The sequence below is a fragment of the Lathamus discolor genome, chromosome 2 (genome assembly GCF_037157495.1).
Source record: "Lathamus discolor isolate bLatDis1 chromosome 2, bLatDis1.hap1, whole genome shotgun sequence".
Taxonomy (NCBI): Eukaryota; Metazoa; Chordata; class Aves; order Psittaciformes; family Psittacidae; genus Lathamus; species Lathamus discolor.
In genome coordinates, this window is record NC_088885.1 from 55,331,745 (window position 1) to 55,350,877 (window position 19,133).

At 46.3% G+C, this 19,133-nt stretch overlaps 1 protein-coding gene across 2 annotated transcripts in view; it reads left to right on the top strand.

The window, feature by feature from the left end:
* Positions 1 to 2,237: 2,237 nt before the first annotated feature.
* Positions 2,238 to 19,133, top strand: part of PLCD1 (phospholipase C delta 1) — a 55,835-nt gene continuing 38,939 nt past the window's right edge. The window contains exons 1-2 of one of the 2 annotated variants that reach the window (XM_065666891.1): positions 2,238 to 2,601; positions 16,764 to 16,928. In XM_065666891.1, coding sequence (XP_065522963.1) covers positions 2,568 to 2,601; positions 16,764 to 16,928 — 199 coding nt within the window. In that variant the 5' untranslated portion in view covers positions 2,238 to 2,567. Of the gene's footprint in view, positions 2,602 to 11,408; positions 11,675 to 16,763; positions 16,929 to 19,133 lie in introns of those variants that run through there. The other variant, XM_065666890.1, reaches the window with a different exon arrangement.

A 19,133-nucleotide genomic window follows, 5' to 3' on the forward strand; every position in this document is an offset into this window, starting at 1 on the left:
TCCCATTCCTGAGCTTTTTTGAATTTATCTCCTAAGGGAACCTGATTTCCAGAGGTACTGAGCTCTGACAGCTGAGCCATGAGGCCGCTTTTCCCCACTCTGCAATGTTTCTTGCAGGTGAAGGATCAGCAGCTGCCAGAAACCCAGAAAAAAATTGTCAATAGGTAAGTGTTGGGTGTAGCAGACTCAGAGGCAGGATCAGTCCTTTGAATCCCAGATCTAGCACAGGCAGGATGTGCAACATGTAATCAACAAGAACTGTGTCCACCTAACAACAGACGGTACTGATAACAAGAGTAATGACACCTTTACAAAAGGTGAGTCATCAGGGCAACTGGAGCTGCCCATCCAAGCTAATATATAGGCAGCTTTTTAAGGGCCCCGAGCAGTTCCCAAAATGTAAAAGGCAATTGAGAATTTTACATTTTGCGGTCCATCTATTATTGATTGATTTACAGGACAGTTGGATGTAGAGAGACCCAATGATCTGAGGATGGTACAACACCCTATCTAAAACAGTAAACAGACTGGGAAAAGAACCCCCCCCTTCCCCCCCCCCCCCCCCCATATTTCACCAAATAGCCAGATTGTAACAGCAGTGTCTGAGAAATTCCAGTCCCGCTTCTGCATTGACATGAACTCTATTTAATATGACATTTTCTTTTGTGCTGCTTTCAGTAATCCTCCTGCTGACAAAAAAATCCAAACACATGGCTGCCAAAGCTCCCTGCTGGCCCTACAACCCCCAAATGCTTCTTACACTCCTGCCGTGTCACAGCAGTGGAAATCCTGAGCCGTTTTTGAAAAGCAAACAAAACACTTTGCTGTTATCTTTTGGAGAGGAGGTTGGGAACATTTCTGTGATGAGGAGGGTGTGCGTGAGAGTCTGAAAGGCAGAGGGAGCCAAGAGGCATCTTCTCCATAGGAAATACTTGGTGATCAGGTGGTGTAGCATTCCTCTGAGACGAAAAGCTAGTCCTTCCATTGCATACAATTAAATCAACACTTGAGTCATGCCTTGAGGCTTTTGGGGCTGTACAAGGAACCTTTTGGGTACCTCCAGCTGCTGTTCTGCTCACCAACATCCTACCTTGCTGGCAGTTTGCCCCTCTCTAAACCAATGTCTCCTTGTCTGTGTGTTTGCAAAAGGAATGTTCCTCCTTGAGTCCTTTAGAAAGTGTTTAGCAGAGATGACAACACCCCTTCCTCCCCGCCCCCCCCCCATGTTATACTGGTGGCCCTGAGATAGAAGAGTGGTCTTTTGAGGAGCCACGGGATGAAATCTCTCCTCTTTTTTCCCCTCCACTTGTTTGCTTTTGTTAGCTTTGTACTAGCATGAGGAGTTCTGCTATATTAGGGCAGTTTTCCTTGGGTGGTGGCAGTAGCCTCATATTTGTGGACTGTAAACCATCTGAGAGCAAGTCTGGGCTGTTAAAGGAGCAGCCCAGTTCCTGGCAGGCAGGGACAAACAGTCTTAGTCCTAAAGTATTTTTCAACATGTGTCTCCCAGATTTGTCATCATTAGAGAGGGACTTTTCCCTTCTGTCAGTGGTGCTGCTGGCTTACAGCTGCTGAGGAGTGAAGGCTTTGAATCCACCAACAACTCCATCCACTGGTTGCATCAAGGTAACCTAAATAACAAGAAATTGAACAACAGCAAAACAATAACTGAAACTTCCCAAACTTCCCTCAAACGTTCAAGTAGAGGGAAACTTTATTTTTGCACACTGGATTCCCTCTTTTCCTCCTCCCTCTTTGCCAGCATCGTCTTTCTACTCTTAAAAAAATACCTAATGCAAGAGTAGAAGACAGAGTGGAAGAAATCAGTTCCACTCAGTAAAACCCTCAGGAAAACGTAGTTTTTTTCTGCTTTCTGTCCCACTATCTCAAATGCAAAACTTGTGACTTCTGCTGCTTTTAACCTCATGCCTCTGCAAGCGTTTGTGGTTACAGCTTCTATGTCTACATTGGCAATTTGTGACCTGCTTTTTTTTCTTTCCCCTGAGAAAAGAAATATGCCCCACTACTATGCAAAAGCTGTTTATACCCAGACTCTGATCAGTGGTATCTGCTTGAGGCCCTTTTCTTGCTTTGGGGTACCACGAAGGTCAGATTTGCCCCAGTCGGTGCCTTCTGGAAATCTTGCCGGAAAGGAAAGGAAAGGAGCGTGATAACGTGCCAGGAAGAGGAAAAGAAGCATCGTTGTGAAGCTTGCAGCGGTAGCGAAACGCGGGAGGCTGGGCCAGCGGTGAAGACGCCAGATCTCAGCGGGGAGGGGCCAGGGCCAGCGGCGCTGGGGTTCGGGCGCAACCCCTCAGTCGATGCGCTGGGCAGGCGGCGGCGTGCGGATGCGGGAGGGAAATACATGAGGAGTCATAGCGAAGACCTAGTATTTCTAGCCAAGGGGAAGGAGCAGGCCTCTCGGAAGGGAGCTGACGTTGGGGATTACTGGAGCAGGGGGAGCTGAGCTCACGGGTCTGGCTCCCACCCCGGGCCAGCGCTAACTTGTGGGCACAGCTGCTTCCCGGAGCCCTTTCTGCTGCTGCACATCGGCTTACTTTGCAGCAATGGAAGCGAATGGCACTTTCCTCGCTTGTAACAGTAAGTCTGTAGAAATGTCCTTGCGTTTCAGCTCTCTTATCTTGTCCAAGAGCTTTATTTTCCCTCCTCTCTTCTCTCCCCTTCTCTGCCTCCCCATTCTCTCATTTGGAAGTGAGGCAGCACAGAGTCGGTGTTAGAGAGATACGGCAGATTCTTCTCTGTAATAGGGTTAGCTGCCTTGGTGGGAAAGGTGTCATGGCTGGGTAAGTGTCCGCAAGCCCAGAAAAGTTGATCCAAATCTCCTCCCCTTTATGGTGAAACTGAGAGCGGGATGGTTGCTCAGCTAAATAAACTCTCTGGGCCCTGGTGAAGACAGCAGAGCCAAGATAAATCACCTCGGCTCAGGGTCTGCCCCCAAGACTCTATAAATGTTAAGTACAAAATAAGTAATGTTTCTGCAAAAGAAGTAGTCCTCTCTGCCCTTTAGGCAAAGTGATATTTAAGAAGGTTCAATTGATACCAAGACTGGGAGGCTTGCCTTACAGACAGGGTAATGAAATATCTCTTATTCCCTTGTATGACTTTAATATCTTGCTTTGTTACCTCTTCGTTGTATTTTACTTACTCTGATGAGCAGAAGCAACTCAGAGCTGTGATAGCTACAGATTGAAATGGAATATTGTGATCCCACAGAAATGGGAAGAGGCTACAGTGCTTATTTTTATTTCATGAAGTAGATGCTTTCTTACTATAGGTGAGCTATGAACAAAAATAAATTAATAGAGCAATGAGTGATTGACCATCAACATAATCAGTTTAGCATTACCAGGAGAAATGTGAAAAGATTCCCACAGGCTCAAGTTTTCCTAGATGCTAGAAATCTGACAGGAAGGTGAGACAGAGGTTAATGTTATATTTGTTGTAGGTATCTCATTCATTATAGAACCACTGGGGAAATAAAGCTAAGAAATACATCTGGAACTATTGAAATATTTCCTATTCTGGCCTGTGGGTCATTTTTCAGTAAATATTATTTAGCCTTCTGGGGTTAACAACCAAGAAGAATTCAGTGGCTATTTGTTAATCTGTTTTCTTCTCTCAAGCAGAAAAATACACAGTGTTGAATGAGCCAAGCTTTTAAAAAAGTATGTACTGAAATTCCTTGACACATAACACACACAAGTGCCAAAGTCACTCTGAATGCCAGACTACCTAGACAAGAAAAGTTGCTCACATGTTAGTTTGTTAGCAGAATCAGACTTGTGCAAAGTAGTTTGTAAGACTAGTGACAGGTACTGTGGTTTGTAGATACGTTTTCTCTATAGCTATATGTTGAAACTCAATTAATTCTTTCAGTTTCTCTGTGGGTTTTTTTTTCCAACATAGATACAGCAACAGCTGTATTTACCATGTCAGAATTAGCCACAGGCACATGGCTCAGTCTCAGTAAAGTATGTGACAGTAAGTAGGAGACACCTGAGATATGTTCTGGTAGCAGAAGTGGGTATTACTATGGATGAGAGTCTCCTAAAATTTTATATAGTTTTGTTTGCTCCACATTTGGATGAAGATCTGAGTCCTGGGAAGAAAACTGAGCATGTTCCCGTGTCTCTGCAGAGCCAGAGTAGCTGCTGTGATTTCATGGTCCGTGCCTTGTATTTTGAATGCATTAATTCAGCTGGATGGGCTCTTGTTGCTTATTTTGTAAAGAATCATCCACATTTAGTACGCAGTGAATCTGCTAAACTCCATGAGCTATTAATAATCTTTCTCTTGAATCATGAGTTAGTTTGTTTCTGAACTGGGAGCTCTTGTGCTCACACGGAGTATAGAATAGCTAATTTGTACTATGCATTGTTCTTATACGTTGACTTTTTCATCCAAGACACTGTGTACATTGTGCAGGGAATGCCACAGCCCTGTTACGGAAATGCCCATTGCCACAGCCCAGGGTGAGAATCATCAGGGAAGGTTGGTAAGCCTTAGAAAACAGGCCATTTCTTTGTTTCTTCTGCAGCTAGTCCTGAGCATTAACTTCTCGATTTAAATTTCCAAATGAATCATCTCTACCTGCCCTTCATAGCTGAGAGTACTGAGGAGGCTCCTCCTGGGCTTCAGCCTCTGTGGGTGGAGATAATGCTAGCTGGGATCAGCCCTGGTGACTTTGATCTCCTTTCCTACAAACAAAATACTCCTAGCACACCTCATCTGATGCAGGTTGTGCCTGATGCTTTACATGGGAGTTTTCTGAGCTGTAGTGTTTCCAGTAGTGCAGGAGAACTTGCAGTACTGACACTTGTCAGAACATTAAACATGCAACTTGTTCCATTACAGGACAAGTAAAATTAATGTGGGGTCTTTTTTCATTTTGACACAAAAGCTGCTAAATTTCCAATCTGAGCAATATCTGTTAGTAAAATTAAAGCCCACAGTGGGTTTTGAGATTGTTGCTGGTGTGCAAACCCATCAGGCCCAAGAGCAGATGAATCGGGGCAAGACGTGGCTCAAAAGTGGGTGACTCAGGGCAAGAAGATGCTTGGGGAAAAATAGAGTTTAATGAGGAAATGAAAGAGGAGGAAGAAGGAAATGCAGTTGCTTGGAAAACCGGTGCATGTAGCAGAGATGAAAGGATACGGCCATCTACAGGGAAAAGCAACTGGGAGAGGTGTGTGGGGAAGAGATGGTTTGTGCAAGATCTGGAAACTCAGCTGACTGGGTAGGCAGATGAGGGAGACAAAGGTGTCGATAATCTGGGAGCAAAGTATAGTTTCCTTTACAGGGAGACTGAAATATATAATTGGGTATTTATGAAGGAAAGCTGCAAACAAATACTTAGTGATTTGATCATTCAGGGTGGGATTTAGCTGGCTAAATGTGGGTCTCTAGGCTTTTAGAGATCTAGAGAGGTGAATTGTACTCTGTCTTCTCCTGACCCCCCCTAAATACTACAGGACTAACCCCCAGGCCATGTGTCAACTAGGTCCTTACGGCGGGTGGAGAGTCTCAGTCCTTACTCAACCAAGCCCACGAGAACGGAAGGCTGCAGAGACTTGTCAAACATGGAGGTTTCTCTTTTTCTTTATGCTGGTAGAGAAGATTTTGCTCCAGTTTCTTCTAAACCAAGATACTTCTACACCTTAAATAAGCCAGTTTAGACAATGTGTCTCACACCTCAGGCTGCCCCTCATATGGATGCCTTTTAAAGCCCTGTGTTGAGATAACCACACAACAAGTCTTGTTGGCTGTTTTTGGCTAAAGTTAGAAGTGATGAAATTCCAGATAAATCACTTGGGGGGCGGGGGTGAATTAAATAATATATATATGCTCCCCTAGTTTTGCATAATTCAATTGTGCAATTTAATTATTGCACAAATTTTGCCCTGCTGCAGAAATGCGACGAGTGACCTGCACTTTGTAGAAGAAATTTCAGCTCCTAAAGAAAAGGTCAAGAAAATCTGTTAAGTGATCTTAAAAATAAAAAAGCTGGGACCAACCTACAGTTGACTTTGGTTTTATGAAAAGAACATCTTCATCAGTGTGTGCCCAGAAACATGATTTAGAAATTAGGCAACTAAGCTTGCATGAGTGCTTCTGGCTGTTGCTGCTGGCCCTATCTATCAAGTTGATATCCTTCTTTTCAATTTACTTTCTTCATGCTCTTTTCACACCAGCGACTGGAAAAGCTGTAATTTACTGCAAGCCAGCGTTTGGTTTAGTGCTTCTCACTCTGCAGCCAAATTTCTGTATGCACTGTAATGGAGGGACCAGTGGAAGGTCTGAACCAAATCTTCAGTCTGGTCTGGTGCAGTGAACTTCACTAAGATGTTTTACCTGGATTTCAGTAAAAGCACAGGGCAGTAGCTTTTGACAGGTCACAGCCTGGGCACAGATCCAAGCTCCCTTTGAGTGACCCAGACTGGCAGAAAGATTGATGAAGATTTTCACAAATAAAGGTCACAATTTGAACGGCCTGTGAAATGTCTGAGCAGACAGCCTGGCTTCATCTATACAAACCACAGCCAGGGCTCTGCACTGTTTAACTGCCAGCACATTCCTCAGCATGGTTTTGATCCACAACAAGCTAGCCCATAGCAGGATCTGGGTGATGGCATGGTCCTGCAGTCCTTTGCAGTAGGCGGTCTGGATATAGCCATCCACACTTCGGGAAAGATAGCTGGTCTGGGCAGGCTGATCAGACCAGGGCTGGAGAAGTCACCATTCTCCCAGAAACCTTGCAGACAAGGTGAGGCAGCCAAAGGATACAGAAAGTGGTGCTGAAAAATACTGGGCATGGTGACAGCATTGATGTAAATGCACCAGAAACCTGCCCATTGTAGGACTTCTTGCCAGCATGCCAGCAGAGGAAGGTTTTAGGCAGTGATTTGAAGGGCAGCCACAACATGATACTTGGGGAGAACTCCTCCTGTATGAAACTTTTAAGGTCACCCTGCCCCGGCTCAGCAGGGTGACCCTCAAGCACCCTAGAAAGGAAGTAGAGTTGGGAAGAAGAGCAAATGTAAAGAAGAGAAGCAGGTTTGCTGATGCTGCCACAGGCTCTGTAGAGAAGCCCATTCTCAGTGTCACCACAAGGTGGAACTTGGTACATACCACATGCACCAGAGATGCACCCACTATCAAGAAGCAGGAGCATCTTTGGCCAGAGGTGCACCGATGGTTATGGTCACATCACTCACCCCCTGGTCTCCACTCCCCGGAGGGAGCAAGGAGGGGAGGGCTGGTGTAGAGGAGTCACTGACATTTTCTGTTGCTGGTGAGAAACTGACTATTCTCAAGCTCTGCTGTGCCAGAATGATCCTCCGAGGATGTGAGGTGTGACTGGGGAGAATAAAGCTGAGAACAGTGACTGGTGTCCTGGAGGTAGCAAGGAAGGAGGAAATAGTGAGTTTCTATATGTGGGATGTGAGAGGGCATGAATGAAGTGAAGAATGGACTCCAAAGGGAAAGGTAGGGCAGGTTGGACCTTGCAGACATGGGTCTTGCTGTCCTGTTCTTCTGGCAGGATTTCAGCTCTGTGACAAGTAGCCATTTCTGGGACCACACTGATTCCAGGCACAGGCCTGCCAAGGAGCTGATATAAAAGCCAGGTTGGATATGATGACAGATGACAAAAGGGGCGTCTGCAGTGGCACTTCACAGGTAACATCAGTGATTTGCAAAAGCACTGCAGAAACCAACTAAATCCCTGTTACTTTGTGAGTTTTCTGCCCAATGCTGCAGCTGGTTGTGCTCATTTCCAAGCAGCTGCTGCACTAACAATATTCCTCATACTAAGTGTGCAAAAGTAATCCTCAGACTTTAGTTACCATAGAATCATAGAATAGTTAGGGTTGGAAAGGACCTCCAGATCATCTAGTTCCAGCCCCCCTGCTATGGGCAGGGACACCTCACACTAAACCATGAGGAACTTCAGGTTCCGAGTGTTCCATCAAGTGACAGAAGGTTGTCATGTTACTATGCGTCAGCTGAACTACAGCTTTCCCAAACTCTCATTGATTCTGAGTTCACCTGGACTGAATGTTCTCATGTTTGCTGAGGCCAAGGAATGTGTAGGGGCAGACATTGCAGTTCGTTAATGAGCAGTGACACTCTGACTGTGCTATTACTCTTATTAAAATAATTCTTTTGAATTTCACTGTGAGGCAGCCTGGGAGGGAAGATGAAATTAAAGTGTTTCTTCAAAGAATAGACCTAATTTTTTCTTCTGGGCAGCAAATACAGAGTAAGGGCACAACCTTTGGCCTCTTTAGTGGGAAAATCTCCCCTTAGCATGACATTTGTTATTGGTTATGTAACTGCCATAGGCATTAGCAGTAATAATCAATAATTTACATCATGTGCATGATGCAATGGGGAAGTGGTGAGGTCATCACCAGCACAGGTGTTTTCATTCCAGCCCCAAATTATCACAAATCTGGGCAAATCAGCAGCTGACTTCTGTCACGTCACTTCTGTCAGTGTGGTGTAAAGAGACTATGATCAGCAGTAGGGTTGCACCACCTTTGGTATTGCCCAAATGCGATGGTGTAGGGAGAACAAGTCCAGCCCCAAAGACCTCAAAACCAACCTGCTTCTTCCTCTCTGAAGTGGTAATAGTGTTTCCTTAGCTCCTTTAGATAAGGATGTAAAGGAAATTAATTCATTTTGGAAAAGTGTCTGAAGAGCAGCCTGTGCATTAATAGTTTTCTCACATAGCCCATTTCCTACCAGACTCTACAGCCTTTCTATCTGAAGTGTCTGTTTCCTGGATATTAAAGCTAACTTTAGGAACATATTCTGACATCCTTGTTCACATCGATTTCCATTTGTTCAGTGAGTAATCCAGCTGGAATTGATAGGATAATTAGCACAGCCCCAATCCTGGGCATGGGGACATGAATAACTTCCCTCATGTGACTAGTGCCATTTATTTCGGTCATGTGGCTAAAATTGCATGCTTGAGTGTTTGCAGGCTTCAGACCAGGGAGGTGTTGCCTGCAGTGAATAAGGGCTAGAGAATTTTTCCCTAAGCCATTTGCAGGAATCACTTCCTCCAGTGCTGAAGCATGACACAGCAACATGTAACACCAAAAAACAATGCCGTGTAACCCACAGTGTCACATTTACCCCTCAGGCTTTGTCTGCAGGATGTGACATTGTCTTTAAATGACCTCAGGACCACAACATCTCTAGATCTGTTGTTTCCCAAAGGAGGGTACTTCTGGTCCGATGAATTCATCTGCATTTTAAAAACAAACGGATTTTAAGTGCCTTACATCTCTGAAGCACTCACAAACACATGCACTGCTGTTCTGTAGAAAGCATTTACACTCGGTGACTGCCGATCCTGTGCTTTGTGTGTTCAAGCTTCAGGGATAAGTACAGTAAGATGTTCTCTGAGAGCCTAGAAAGCTCTGAGCAGTGCTGTTGCTGGCACTGCTTATTAGGAATTAATGAGAAAATGAAGCGGAGGGGCTCTGTGTGCTCCCACATTGATCCCTACGGAACTCTGGCTGCTGTTGGACATCAGCTGATGCACAGAAGCAAATTGAGTTGCTAAGGCAAGTATGGGAGAGCACTCTCATCCCCACTGCTTTAACTGGATCAATCTCTCCAGTACAATGTGAAATATGGGAAGTGCTGAGAGACTGCTAGCTAATAAATATCATCTAGCCATTACATCATGGTGCCCACCTCCTAGCCGTGGCAAAAGCAAAGCTCTCAGCTCCCAGGGGAGCACTACAGAGATTATGGCTCTGACATCCAGCCCCTGTATATATATGCAGGGATCTCAGAAAAGGCTGGAGGGTTTCCTCAAACACCTACTGACCGTCTGGCTAACATGCTCAGCAATGTCTCATCCAGAAAGCGCCTTTATTCTTCTTTGCTGTATGTGATTTGTAGTTGCCGTGTGTAAATAAAGCATTATTAGTTGTACTGCTGTTCAAGGACATACAATGGCTCTGTCTTGTCCTCAGAGAGTTTGTTATGTGTGGCATATGGCAGTGATTAATGACTTATCCTGACCTTGTGCTGGTCAGATATACCAGTCCTTGGTGTTTATCTGTGAGTATTGACAGACCTTCCTTCGAAATGCAGAGAAAGAAGGGGAAAATGGACAGATCACCAGAGATGAGGTGATAGAGAATGTTTCTAAAACCTCTGTTGAATATGATAGGGGTGGTGATGGAAATGCTGGTGATGGAGAGCCTTCAGTTATGACTCCAGCAGAAGTGGTAGCATGTGGTTTGCTGTCAGGTGTCTTGGGCATATGCTGGTTCTTCAGTAAGAGACATTCACCCCAACTTGATTCCATTTCCCACAGTATCTTTACCCTTGGCTTGCCTGGCAGGGCAGTAGCTAGCAAAGGCAATGACAAAAACCCACAGTCCGTGATAAGGTCTGTAAACTTGCCTAAGATGGAGCAACTTAGTAAGTATAGCTGCTGTAAGTGATCATGGCTAGGGAAGAGATGGGCTTTAGTCCCAGCCATTGCTGGAACAATGGGTAGTGGTCATGAGTTGCAGCAAAGGAAATTTATACTGGTCATAATGAACTAATTCTTCACTGAGGACATTTAAACTCTTGAACTGGAATTTAGATTGGCTGTGGAGTCTCCATCTTTAGAGATATCCAAAACACCTAGACAAGGATATGAGCAACCTGATGTACCTTTAAAGGTGACTCCACTTTGAGTGGGTGATTAGGTGAACTAGAGAGCTCCAGAGGTCCATTCCAGCCTGAATTATTCTCTGATTCTGTGCAATCAGTGACTTGTTGAACCACTGATGGGGGCGTGTTCCTGTACCAGACTCCAGGATAACTTTGAATTACAATAATAAAGCCAGAGCTATGCAGAAATGCAGGGTGACTCACCCAAATCATACAGGAAATCGGTGGCAGAGAAGACACGATCCAGAGTCTTAGGAAAATGCTCTTCTCTAGGTGGAAAAAGAAGAGCATTAAAGCACAGTTTCCAAGCAGCTATTGGGCTGCGTCTGCCCTGGCTAAAAGGTGTTTTTAGCTTCCTCTTCACTGCCTGTCAGTGGGAACAGCACGGAGCAGCTCTGCACAAAAGAGAAAGGGTGGAGCCAAGCTCCCTCTGATCCAAGCATTTGTGGGCAGGCTAAGCTGACAAGCCCTAGGCACTGATTAGGAGCCACAAGCAGTATCTGGGACTCCTCCAGCCCCTGGAAGTGATGTCTAAAAACCCACTGGCATATGGCTGTAGGAAAACTTGTTCCTTCTACCTGGGCAGGGGCTGGCAGGCGCCTCGGTGTGGTTTTGCATCCAGCGTGTGCTGGTGAGCAAAGCGGGAGGAGAGACTTCCCACGGTCCCACCCCCAGCTGGACTCTGCCCTCCCCTGCCTGCCTCTGGTTCTCTCCCGCTGCTGCCTCCCTCCGCGCCCTCCCTGGAGCCCCGTTTGACATCGCGCACGCTGGAGGCTCCTGGATGAGCAGCGATCCCCGCAGGGGTGGCGTAGCCCCCCGTCCTCCTCAACGCGCGACGCCTCTCCCTGGGCTCCACCCTGGATCATGCAGTGCTTCCGAAGGCAGCCCAAGCGCACCGTGTCCCAGGAAAACATCCTGCGGGAGCAGAGCCGTAGAGTGGCCGCATTGAATGGCATGAGGCTGGGTAAGGGACAAGTTGGCCAGACCCTTGCACTTCCACACGCTGGCAGCCGCTTCATTTCTGCCTCTTTTCCCTGCGCAGAGGCAGTGCTCCACCCTAAAGGCAACTCCATGGTTATTTTTAAACTCCCGAGGTTTCTTTTCCTTTCCTTTGCCTGTAACCACCCACCAGATGTGTAAACCACTTCTTTTGAGGCATCAAAGTGGGACCTCTTTGGCAAAGGGACGGTTTCCAAATCTCTTGCTGGGCTTTTTGAATTGTCACTTGTTGAGGGTGTTTGGGGAAGGCAGTGCCCTTTTCCTGTTTGATTTTAGGACTTCTCAGTGGGGTATTGCCAGTTGCCGTAAGAGCCCGAGGAACCACTGAGAGGTCCGCATTTGCCAGACGAAAAGAAAGAGGAAACCCAGGGAGTTTTGTAATTTCTGTGGCTGGCTATGAACTCCTTGCTGGTTCCTGCTCTCTGGAGAGACAGCCCGAGTGGATCCGAGTCCCTTAATTTCTGTGGCTACAGAGGGCAGGTGGAAATGGAAAATCGCCATTTACCCACTCGAGTTTTTTGGGTTTTATTGGGAAGGATTTCTGCCCTTTTAAGCTGGCAAACTTGACTTATGCCTGGTTTTAAACCAGGTGGGAGAGGGAGAGCAGGCAGGAGGTGGCTTGTTTTGTAGCAGTTATAATTAATGTATTTATGTCAGATCAGCAGCTTTGCAAGTGAGCAATGCAGACATACAGATGATCACTATCAGCCTTCCAGTATCTGAAGGGGGCCTATAGGGATGCTGGGGAGGGACTCTTTGTCAGGGACTGTAGTGACAGGACAAGGGGTAATGGGTTAAAACTTAAACAGGGGAAGTTTAGATTGAATATAAGGAGGAAATTCTTTCCTGTTAGGGTGGTGAGGCACTGGAATGGGTTGCCCAGGGAGGTTGTGAGTGCTCCATCCCTGGCAGTGTTCAAGGCCAGGTTGGATGAAGCCTTGGGTGGGATGGTTTAGTGTGAGGTGTCCCTGCCCATGGCAGGGGGGTTGGAACTAGATGATCTTGAGGTCCTTTCCAGCCCTAACTATTCTATGATTCTATGATTCTATATGGCATCATTCTAGCTATCTCAATAGTGAACTCAAGCCTGGCTTCCTCCATGACAGCTATTGTTTTATTGTGTTTCTTGCTTGCTGTAAAACTGAGACAGATAAGACAAAGGTCAGTATTTTTGATGTCTTAGTGTCTAAAACTTCATAGTGCAGTATATTATCTTCATGGTTATTGCAGCTCTGTGTTTGCTTGAGGCATTCCTACCTTTGCCAGACATGATTTTCACTCCGAACATTACTGCACACTAAATATATTCTGTTTCTAAAGTGTGTGATTGATAATTTGCGAGGAAGGGGGTCCTGACCCTTGGAAATTTTGCAGGCCAAATATGTATTTGGTATTTCACAGAGGATGCTAAGCAAGGCATAGTTATGCCACATGTGTCAGGCAGGATTTGGACATCTATTTCAGTGCAGTGATTGTGCTTCTCATGCCTAATGTTATTATATAGTTGGAAACCAATATCCTTATCCTGCTGCACAGTGTGTTTTAAATGATGTATGTGTGTGATGACTCTGGTTTCTTTCATACAAGTTTCCATTGCTGTGAGATGGAGCTCTGGACTGCAAACGTCCTCTGCTCTATGGCTTTGTTAGGCACAAATTCTCAGGAGCTGGCTCAGGCATAAAACCTGAAATGAGGTTTCTGCTAGGAAAAGGTGGCTTTTTTTCCTGGAAAATAATTCAAATGACCAACTGAGACTCGCGACCGACTGGCACATCAGAGAGCGTTTGTGGTTCTTGTACCAGCAGATCAGAGGGTCTTCTGCTCCATCTGTGGCCAAACAAAAATGCTGGTGCTTTGTAGGTAGGAATAGAGAAGCTAAATGACTTGCCCAAGGTCATTTAAAGGGTCTGTGGCAGTGCTTGGTCTGGGCATAGCAGGCAGGGCCCAAAACACTGGCCCTCTTTCCCAGCTGGTTTAGGTGCTTGAGCTTGAACTGCTGCTAGACAGACACAGAGAAGGCCTGGAACAGACTGTGCCCACTTGGTTAAGGGGATGCCCCTCCTTCCTCCAGGCTCACCGTTGGGTGGTTCAGTCAATACTTGGGGTTACCACTGGCAAAGCTCAACTCTGTGTGACTGCTTTCTGTCTGAAAGACCTCTCACATCAAGGAATGACGGAGCTGTTGGACATCCATGATTAGTCCTCTCACCCTTTCCTGGCCAAACCTGCTGTATCACAGAGGCAAGCTTGTCTCCATCCCCTCCCTGGCTTCTCTCACTGCCGTCTGACTCAAGCTCCCGGCTATCTTTGATCTTTGCCATGCTCTCACAATGCACCATCTGGCTTCATCTTTCCCTCCTGCTCTTGGGAAGTACAGTGACCTCCTTTGCTGAGTCAGTTCACCTGACCTGCTCCTCAGCCACAGTGGCCAAGGATGAGTGTGAGGGCTGCTCCCAACCCGTAGTTAGGTCCTCTGAAGAGGAAGGGGAGTTCTGTCCCACACTAATGCACTGACTGGGCTGTGCTGGTGAGCAGGATGAAGGGCTCTGAGCTCCAGCTTGTATCTGACCTCTGTGGATGAAGCCTGGAGGAGTCTGCCCTTGACCACTGCATGTGCCCATCCGGATTTGCCTGTATTACATTGGTGCAGCTCTTCAGGATGTCCAGGTAGCATGAGACGTTACACATGCTGCGTGTGGTGTCTGTGTAACGAGACATGCCCCATTTCACAGGGGTTTCTCATTACACACTTATGCACATAGATACCCAAAGGAATTGGTGGTTTTCCTGCTTTGCTCTTCATGTCACCCTAGGATGGCATGTCTTTCTCCTAGTCCCATGATCATGCCTCACATGGTTGGGATCTGAAGAAAGAGAAGGAATGATGCTGGGAGCCAGAACAGGAATGTTGTGGGTAGTAGAGAGAAGGAAGAAGTGTGTTTCCTGCCCAGGAACCTTGAGGGGTACCACAGTGCTGTTAGTGAAGCCTAAGTCTGTGGTATCTTCTCTGCACTTGGAAGACCTCTGCCGTGCAAGGGAAGCCTTAACAACACAACTCAGGAGACCAAGAACCTGTGAAGCTGTTGTGGCGTCTGCCCTTCCACTAGATGGTCTTGGCTTCTTGTCAACCCCTGAGCATGCTTGAACCTCAGCAAACCCAGAAGGGTGTCCCCAGTCCCATAGCTGGGCTCAGTCTTTCACCCTTCTGTGCTTTCCAAGATACGGCTTTTTTCTTCTCTTGAGTTTCTTTCTGAGGTTTCTAGAGGAGGAAGCATTCAGATTCTGCTCTTGGGAACCTCCAGACCAAATAAGAGCTAGAAGCCCCAGGGATGCTGTAGCATGGGAAGACAATTAATTAATGAGATAGATAGCTAATTGAATGTAGAGGAAAGAGAGAGGCCACAGGTGCCTTTTCAGGATCTCCAGCTCCGTCTGTGGCACTTTCAACTCTGGGTGCCTCAGCCTGTTCTGCCCTGGACATGCTCCTTGGCATCTGCAAAGCCAGTAAAATGGTGTGAACGGCTCACTGTGTGGACACTGGACATCTCTAATATTTATCTCTTATGGAAACATCAGGCTTTCTTTGGCAATCAGAAATGATCTTTAGGTCAATGATCTTTAGGTCAATGTATCCCAGTTACAAACTCAATGGTGTTGCTTTTTGTTGCTGCTTCCATGACCCACCTTGGTGCTCTGCAGGACCTGGCGCTTCACTTTGCTGTATGAATTGTCAGGAGGCTGGGGATTTGGCAACTTGGTTCTCATGCTGGATTTTGCTTTTCAAGCAGGCCTGAACTGATGTTTTGTGGTTTATTGCCTTGCCCTGTTTAACAAACAACAAACCAAGTGTCATAGGGGAATGCCACACTGCAATATGAATGTTACTGCATAGATCAGTTAACTTGGATTTCTGCTTTGTGAGACACTGTGTTATGTGGCATTGGAAGATTTCCCATGATGTGTCAGGTGGCTGCAAGAGGCCAAGTGGTTATCTGCATTGTCAAGACAAGTTTAGCAAAAATCCCATTAGTCGGGATGTGCTTGATCAGTACTACAGCTAAGTGCTGTTTCACCAGCTTTGAACCAGCCTTTCATGCAGTGTCAGAGAGATGCAAGGTGCCTATTACAGAAAGCCAAGGAAATGTTTCTCATGTTTCATGCTCTCACCGTCTCCTCCCCCAGTTAATAGTCTGTTTGAGGGGCAGATTGTCCGAGGTGTTTATGTATGTGAAACCTGTTTAGGAATGTGTGTGTGTTGCTGTGGCATTCAAAATGTTTAGAAAGCCCAATCTATATTTTCAAAGTCTCAGCAGATGCCTGTTGCATCTCTAGATGCCTAAATGCCTTTCTGAATCTAGGCTGTGAAATTGGGAGTTCATGGAACCAGTAGGTCTGGTTATTATCACTCGCATTGTGGTGGCCTAGTAGGGTAAGAAAAAGTCCTCTCAGATACTAGCTGGGAAATTAGGGGAACATGGTTGCTACCTTACTGATGTGATCCTGTCTCTCACCAAACTTATCTGTGTATGCCCTGAGCTTCATGACACTGATCTTCAAAATCCCCATGTGGATAGGGGGACTGCTTGCCAGAGAAGGGAGATATCTTTGTGTATTCGTGTTTCCACAAAGGAAACCTGTTGCAGAATGGATTTGAAATCACTTGAAAGTTCCTGACGGTACTCCAATTAAAAGTTATACAACTTTCTTTTGCCTGCTTTTACTGTTATGTTGTTGGTTTTGTTGTAGGTTTTGCCTCTTAACATTAAACTGTATTTGCTGGGAAGAAGATATTTTATGTTTGTAAAGCACTTAAGAATTATGGTACAAAAGTGTTTGGACTCAAATCTAAGAAATTACAAGGCTCCAGCCTCTTGTGAGCACAAAGTATGGCATGACAGATTCCTGGGTCTCTCTGCTCTGTAGTCCTCCCTGGACCTGGCTGCACTGTAGTGCTCTGCCTATGTCTGTAATTAGTGTCCCGTGGAAGGGAAAACCCTATGAGCATCATTTCTTGAGTTGAATCTTATAACAATACAAATACTATTTCTCTGCAGGGCTGAAAGATGACAAGGATCTGAAGTTCCTCCTGAAAGGCAGCCAGCTGCTAAAAGTGAAGTCAGGCTCTTGGAGAAAGGAGCGGTTTTATAAGCTCCAGGAGGACTGCAAAACCATATGGCAGGAATCAAAGAAGATGCTGAGGTCTCCAGAGTCACAGATCTGTAAGTAAAGCTCACTTCATCATAGGCGTGGGGTTCTGCAGGCAGATGTGCTTGAAGTGGACCAGGACCATTATGCTTGCAGTGTGGAGCGATGAGCCCAGATCCTTCATACCTCCAGTAACACACAAACCGTGTGATGCTGTCAGCTCCAGAGACAGCTGGGAGGAATCTGCCATGTCAGGAATAGCCACATTTCCCAAGCTCATGAGCTACTGCCTAAAATCATTGTGGGGTAGGCCATGCTGGTCTCTGCAGCCTTGCCTGGCTCGTTTCTTCCCCAAAGCAAGAGTTCAGGTTACTCAGGTCCCTGAAACCTCATGTGTGATACATGGCTTGAGCATCTGTGGTGTGGTATGATGTGGTCAGGGTTATGGCAGGACACTTCTTTTCCACCTGCATTCCCTCAGAAAGCTGGTATTTAAGCCTTACAAAGAACCACAGAGATGTGGAGATCCAAGGGCTGGCAGGAGATATCTCTGGGAAGGAAGGCCTGTTCTCATCCTTATATTGGAAACTCAGAATCTGCCCCTCTTCTAAAAGTTCAGCTAGAGCAGTCACCGTTTATGGACACAGAGTAAACCATTCTGTGCCAGCATCACCCAGCTTGGGGCCATAACTGAGACCAGGAGCCCAGCTGTGCGATCAAAGTGGGATTGGGCAGGGTGTGTTTATATCTGTTTATGTCTGTTTTTATTTCTCATCCGGTGTTTTTCTGACAGATTTCTCTGTCACTGATCATAGACTTGTAAAGCCAGGAGGCAACTTAATAAAGTGGAATGTATTTTAAGGCATGTTGAAATGTAGAACACACTGCCCATGTTATTTACACAATCTTTCTGATAACAGTCATAATTAAATAAATGAAGGGTGGGTCTTCCAAAGTACCCCCTCCCACAAGCAATGATAAGATTTTCAGCAGGAGTAAGGTAGCAGGGCAAAATATTTGGTTTATCACCCTGACAGCTACACTCCTCTCACATGACATTGGGCACCTCATTTAATCTCTTTGTGCATCCTTCCCCAAACATTTCCTTTTTCCTCCTCTATCTAGCTGTAAAATGCTCTGGATCTGAGGCTGTCCCTTACTGTTTGTTTGCATGCCCAGCATGGCAGGGTCCTGAGCTCAACTAGGCTGTTTAGGTACCACCACAATAACCCATGAAAAAACCCAGCACATAGAGGCCTTAGTGAATGTTTGCTCCCTTGGAGTGCCTGCTCTGTTGAGCTCTGTCCCATATAAAAGCAAAGTCTTTTCCCAGCGAATGTCTTGGATGGGGCTTGGAGCAACCTGGTCTAGTGGAAGGTATCCCTTCCTGTGACAGGGGGCTGGAACTGGATGAGCTTTAAGGTTCCTTCCAAACCGTGATTCTATGAAAGCAAATAAGGACGTGAGTTGAGAAGAATGACTTTCAGAGCTTTCTTTCTTTAGACAGCAGTTTCCAAATGATGGGGGCTGAGAGCACCTCCAGCCTGACCCCACCTGATCCTCTGAAGTAAATGGGAGGGGGTCCCTATGCTGTGGCTCCAGGGACCTTGATGTCTGGTTGGAGAAGCTGTGGTTGAACCTATTGCCTCTGTCGCTGGGGCAGTGGCACAGAGAGCTGGCACAACTGTGATTTTTTTATATACTGAGCTGTAATAGGAGCCCTGCATTAAGATCAGATCCTTTGAGCTGAGTGTTGAGCAAAGGTGGGGAGTGTGTCTGTGTGGGTGTACATTTACAGCTCTCACGATACACTTCGCTAACTGAGCATGACCAAAGTTGCCACGCTGCTGGAGACAGAGGCAGTGCCACTGAGGGAAGGAGATCTTGCTATGACCTAGGAGTGTTCTCAGTGCAATGTGAAGATGGAGGAATACTGCCTACTGACACACACCCATACATATGCTCCATAATGTCTTCATGCATGCACACCTTTTCCCAGCTGAAGATTCTTTGTCATCAGAACAGCAGGAAAGGATACAAGGCAGTCGAAGCAGAGTTTGTCCTTGCTGTGCTGAAAAAGCAAGCTCTGGCAGGGCTCTGTCCAGACTGGCTTTGCACTCCTACTCCCAGTTGACTGTAAGAGCATGTCTGGTGCCAGGCTGACCTACCAGTGTTCTGGGGCAGGCTCTGTCCTACTTGGGAGGATGTGAAGCTGTGCCTGTGGTGCAAGCTTTCAGGAGGGTTGGAGGCCCACCTTGGGGCTTCTTTCAGCAGGTGCT